At 40.2% G+C, this 5567-nt stretch overlaps 1 protein-coding gene across 1 annotated transcript; it reads right to left on the bottom strand.

Annotated features, from left to right (window-relative positions):
- Positions 1 to 352: 352 nt before the first annotated feature.
- Positions 353 to 5213, bottom strand: LOC127764395 (uncharacterized). The gene is made up of 12 exons (XM_052289275.1): positions 4902 to 5213; positions 4612 to 4762; positions 4416 to 4511; positions 3622 to 3698; positions 3018 to 3097; positions 2448 to 2508; positions 2068 to 2135; positions 1895 to 1976; positions 1650 to 1736; positions 1202 to 1279; positions 833 to 952; positions 353 to 734 (listed from the first exon to the last, which is right to left on the bottom strand). The coding sequence occupies exons 1-12, from the start codon at positions 5067 to 5069 to the stop codon at positions 558 to 560; spliced, it is 1245 nt and encodes a 414-aa protein (XP_052145235.1). The 5' UTR covers positions 5070 to 5213; the 3' UTR covers positions 353 to 557.
- Between the last annotated feature and the right edge of the window lie 354 nt (positions 5214 to 5567).

Raw genomic sequence — 5567 nt, 5'->3', positions numbered from 1 at the left:
AGGCGGGCTTACCTTCTATTGTCAACATTGAAGATGCCATAAGGCCTTCAAAATACAAATTAACCTATAACTTGGCTCTGAAATACTATGCCAGATCGAGCAACAGATTTGGAAATATATGGACATAATTCGAAGACATGGAGATTGGTAGACATACTCATTTTTAACTAGTACCCTGTAATCCCCCTACTGACTCCCTCTACTGGAGCATGCCCAAGCAGCATCAGGACCCAACAGTAGCTAGGCTACAATCAGCTCGAAAATTGCACACGATGGAACTGTTCATGCACGAAGCTGACTCGAGTCCTGTCAAACTAAGTTGCAGAAAAATTAGGAAAAAGCTTAAAGTTCATGTGGGTATTTATGTTTTATTGCTTTAATCGTTGGAAGAAATATATTGGGAAATTCTTTCCAAGATCCTTCCATCTCGTGCAATCTGGCGACCAGAAGTGAGCGCAGTGAAAGATCATTCGCTCAATATCAATATTTCTGTGCATTTGTGCTTCAAGCAAAGGTGAAACAGAGAGGTTCAAGTGTACATGGAAATTCTATACGATTTAAAGGACTCCAAAGAAAGGATTAGTGATAGCCGAATTCAGCTCGGCTCCAGCAGTGTTCAGGACGGCCTTGTCAACCTTGTCCCTTGCCAAGAACAAGAACTCGTTGCCTTCAAGTTTCTCAAATCCACAGAGCTGGAGAAACTCTATGCCTCCATGCAGATTGCCAACCCTCTCCTGCATTGTACCGAAACAGATTATCAGTCGCGTGTTGTTCTCGAAAGGATAACAGCGGATCATTTTACCAGGTCAATATGTACAGTAATTATTTTCACCTGAAATGTAGCGTTGGTCAGTCTGATCTTCCTGAATTTCTCCTCGTCAGGATTTTTAGCTACATTGCCAATGTAGGTAAGGAGTGTTTGAAAAGCCCTCTTCACTTTAGCATCGTCATCCTGTTGCAAAAACGGCCCATAATTGGGTCAAATTGAATACCAAACATATAATATGATTATATCAGCATTGAATGATTCCACTCTAAAACTACAGGGAGAACACAATTTTTGGTATAGTTTCAACAAACAATAGAATTCTCAAGTCTTTACAGTTGCATCTGTATTCACATGCAATGAAGGATATGTGTCAATCTGCCTGACAAATATGAGTAACATAGAAGATGATTTCAAGTTGAAACTACATGCTACCTTGTTCTGCTGCTTAAGATTTCTTAAGAAATCCCTCATGCGCTCGGCCTTTGTGGCTGGCCTGACAGGTAATGCACTCTGGAAATCCATAGAACAGAGTTAGATGGCAATAATGATTTCAAAACATTGTTTATTTATACAATCTGCAATTATATTCTCTGGCCTACTAAGTTCGGATCTAAAGGCCTCTACAAAAGCTGTTCCAACAAGAAATCCATTGACTGATGTGAGGCATAAGATCTGAATGTTTCCTGAGAAATTCAGAATCAGATAAAATTTTTGCTCGCATTCATCTCAGCGTTTTGGTTCAGTTAGGCAATTCAGGTTCTCAAGACCAGTACAGGGTGCAAGTTCAAACTGGCAGTAGGTTGGTCTAAATGACTAAATTTGGATCAACTGCTAATTATGAAATGAAATTCGGATCAACTGCTAATTACGATAGGTGTACCTTCTTCTCTTCAACCGGAGGTGGTGCGCTTGGTTTAGGAGCAGCTGGATCTTCCGGGGGCAATCCAAGTTTCCTTCTCCTTTCAGCCTGGTAATTAGAAAGAAATAATTGAGGTCTAATTGCCAGAGTGTGACACTTACATGACAACCATACAAATATCCCCAGGTTATGTTGAAGCAAATATGTAACGCCAGAAATTCTTATATAAATAATAGAAGAAATGATGAGATGGAGAAGATGGAAACCTTGTCCTCTTCCAGTTTCTGACGGATTTTTTCTCTAGCTCTTTTCTCCTCTTCTTTCTCAAGTCTTCGCAGTTCTATCATGCTGCAGGTGGTGGTAAAAACAGTCAAGGGGTGGAGAACAGAATACTACTAGTCAAAATACAGAAAAATCAAAAGGGGAACAAAGAACCAACCGTTTCCTTTCATTATCCTCCTCAATTCTTTTGGCTTCAAGAAGCTCTTTACCGATCCGAATCCTTTCCTAAAAATGTCTAATATGTAAGATAAAATACTGGCAAAAAATGAACAGAAATATATGCCACATATAATGTAAGGAACAATAATATGCTATTAATTGTAATATTGGAAAAAGATCCACCAAAATTATAATATTGCAAAGGTGTAACTGGAAAATGCCAAGATCACATCACATCAAACATAAAACTGGAATTTGAGGGGAACAACCAATGATTTTCATACATTTCTAAATACATTAAATAAATGTGCTGCAGGTAATCTTGATTCATACATTTCTAAATACATTAAATAAGGTAAAAAGAAGTTGAGAACAAACCTTCTCCCTTTCTCTTTCCATCCTTCTCTCTTCTTCTTCTTTCTTTTTACGAGCACGTTCCCTACAAATCGAGTGAGTAAACTCAACAGTTTAGTAACAAAAAGTTAAAATCAGAATCATAACGCCAGATCTGTGGTTGTTCCAGTGTTAATATGACAAACGGAGAGCAAATATTGAACAAAGTTCCTGTTTAAGGCGGTACGATAAAAAAGTGCACAATCTGCATATTGGGGGTTATCATGTGCAAAGAAAATACGTAGGGAATGTAATAAAAGTATAGAACTTCAGGGATTAAATATGAGAATTCTATTTTCATTTATATTGAGTTTCAAGTCCAATAAAAATTATCATTTTTAAAGCAGTGAAAAAAATTGTCGTACCAATGCATGCAATTACAAAGCCCAACCACATACGACAAAGCATACAAGTACTTAAATGTCAATTGAACTGATTTCAACGAGGAAAAGGTAGTGCTACAGACAGACACAAGTCAATGCAATTTTCTGAAGATATATATAAAACCATCGACTCATTAAAGATAATAAGAAAGCAATAAGTTCATGAACACACCTTAATTCCTGAGCTTTAATCTTCATTTCCTCAGGAGACAAAGAGGGTTTATTAGCCTCAGTTATTGTATTAGCCGGTACCTGATAGATGAAAGAAGGTAAGTGTAAAGTTATGTACTGGAGAGCAAAAATTTTCTGGACAAGTATAGGTATAACACAGAAAGAATTCATCTATTACTCCCATTGGACACAATTAATTGAACCTCTGAAGTGGGAGGTTAGATATATTCAAATGTGCAAGTTTGGTCCTAGATACATGGGCATACGCAGGGGAAAAAAAACATAAATGGACAACCTATGCCAATTTTTCAAATGTTTGAAATGCGTTTTCATTGTTACAGTAAATACATTGAGCTGCACAGATAATAAATAAAGATAGTAAAAGTTTTGGGTATTACTGAAACTCCATGGATAGAATGTCAGAGGTCAGACAGTGCAATTCAGTGTAGCACTAACACAAGCACGATGAAAATAATACCAAAATAACCACTTAATATCAAAAACATATTATTTTTTCAGCAAGGGGCAATTTAGCACACCAGCATACCAAAACAAATAAAGGTATAATCAATTAATCAGCAACAAAAAATATAAATTCATCATACCAGAAGCGGTTCGTCAATATCTGGATCTTCTTGGTGCTCGGAAAGCCAGTTAATGGCACCTTCAATAGTGCTATTACCTAGAGGAAAATTAAATGGGTGCAAACAAAGTTATGAATTAATCATGGTTTGCTTACTGAAGGTGTTATGTTTATTTAACTAATATAGATGAGACAATCATAATATATAAGTAAGACTGCAAAACGTAGTCTTATTGACTTCTGGTCCACTGAGACAGTTTTGCCCAAAAGCACAGCAAATAGTTCAGCTTTCAATGCATATATAATGCCTTGTTTTTTCTGTCATATTGTAAATTTCGGTCCACAGGCACTACAATGCAGAATGTATGTCTAATTTTGCACTCATAATGTATCTTGTTGCAATGCACAAGCACTAGCATTATTTGATCTGCAAGACTCAATAGCAAAGCATATACTTTCCAATCGAGGTTGTTCCTTTATTCACCATATGCTGAAATCCTTGGTCCAGAATTTACTGTGATAAAAAGCCTTCTAGCCGAGACTTTCTTAGATCAAAGTCTCAAATAGCTCAGTCGCATGAGCAAACATATATACACTTGAACAGTTAATACTTTTCTACTGCATCTGCAGTCTACTCCTCTGTCCCATAAAAAACCGAATCTTAGGGATGAATCTGGACACTAAGATTCAGTTTTTTATGGGAAGGAGGGAGTACTCTAGTAATAATTTGCTAATAAATAAAATCTAAGTTGGAGAAAGAACTTGACAGCATGGTACAAATGTTGAACTAAGACATACTATCTTGCTACACCATACCAGAAAAATGAAGTGCCCTAGTGGCACGCGCCGTCGTGAACCCCATCGCCTCGAGGTCCGCCAGCATCTCCTTGTTAACCTCCGGCGCCACCATCTCTGCCGGAAGCAAAAAGCCACCAAGATTCAACACTCTTTGCCACCCAAAGGCGGCCACAGATCATAACCCTTTCGATCATCTCAACAACAACCACCTCACCTTGTGGCTCGGCGCTTGCCGAGGCATCGACATCCATGGCCTCGCCGGCCGGCTTCGGCGGCGCCGCCTCGAGATCAATTGGCTTGGCCACCTCCATGGTCTTGTCAGTGAACTCCGTGTGGCCCGTGCGCTTGGTGTGCAGGTCCACCTCCTGCGCCGCGCAAGATCAGAGATCCACACAACCAACCAGGTGAGACTAAAATCGGATCGAGAACCACCGAATCCGGCGGAATTCGATCGAGAAAGTGAAAACCAAAGGGAAGGTGGGGAGGGGGATGGGGGGATCTCACGGTCTGGGAGCGGCAGGGCTTGCCGCAGGCGGCGCAGACGAGGTTGAGGACGGCCTCGGTGGACTCGGAGAAGTTGGCGTGGTTGGTGGCCTCGGCGTGCGCCTGCGCCTCCTCCACGCTCCGCAGCAGCACGCCGCAGTCGCCGCACCGCAGCGACAGCCCCGCCATTGCCGGCGGGCGGCGGCGAAGAGGGAGGTGCTTTTGCTTCGCCGCGGCGGCGAGGTTTAGCCGGAGAGAGGGGGATTCCGCTCGCGGCGGCGGCGAGAAGACGAGGAGACGAGACCAAGTCGCTCAGGTAGTCCAGATCAGGTAATTATTAAGCGGAATTTTTTATATTTCTTATAGAGAGGAAATTAATTAACCTGATTTGTTACGGAGTATACGTATGTACGTACTGTATTCCGAACGGGAAGGGATCATCTTCTCCTCGGATTGAAGGATCTGGTTTATTGATCAACGGTTGGGATTACTGTTTTTAATAAGAAACATGATATAAATCATGTATGCGCTCACAATATACGTAGACTCAACCTTATAAACACACATAAGTATATTCTTTTTTATACTAAAAAGAGATCGATATATCTAGAAAATGTTGAATTTAGTAAGTTTGATTTCAGTGTTGACATAAAGTCACAATCATGGTAATGAACACCCAAATTTCAT

The sequence above is a fragment of the Oryza glaberrima genome, chromosome 2 (genome assembly GCF_000147395.1).
Source record: "Oryza glaberrima chromosome 2, OglaRS2, whole genome shotgun sequence".
NCBI lineage: Eukaryota > Viridiplantae > Streptophyta > Magnoliopsida > Poales > Poaceae > Oryza > Oryza glaberrima.
Note: the sequence above shows the minus strand (reverse complement) of the source record. Positions and strands in the feature narration are given on the sequence as shown.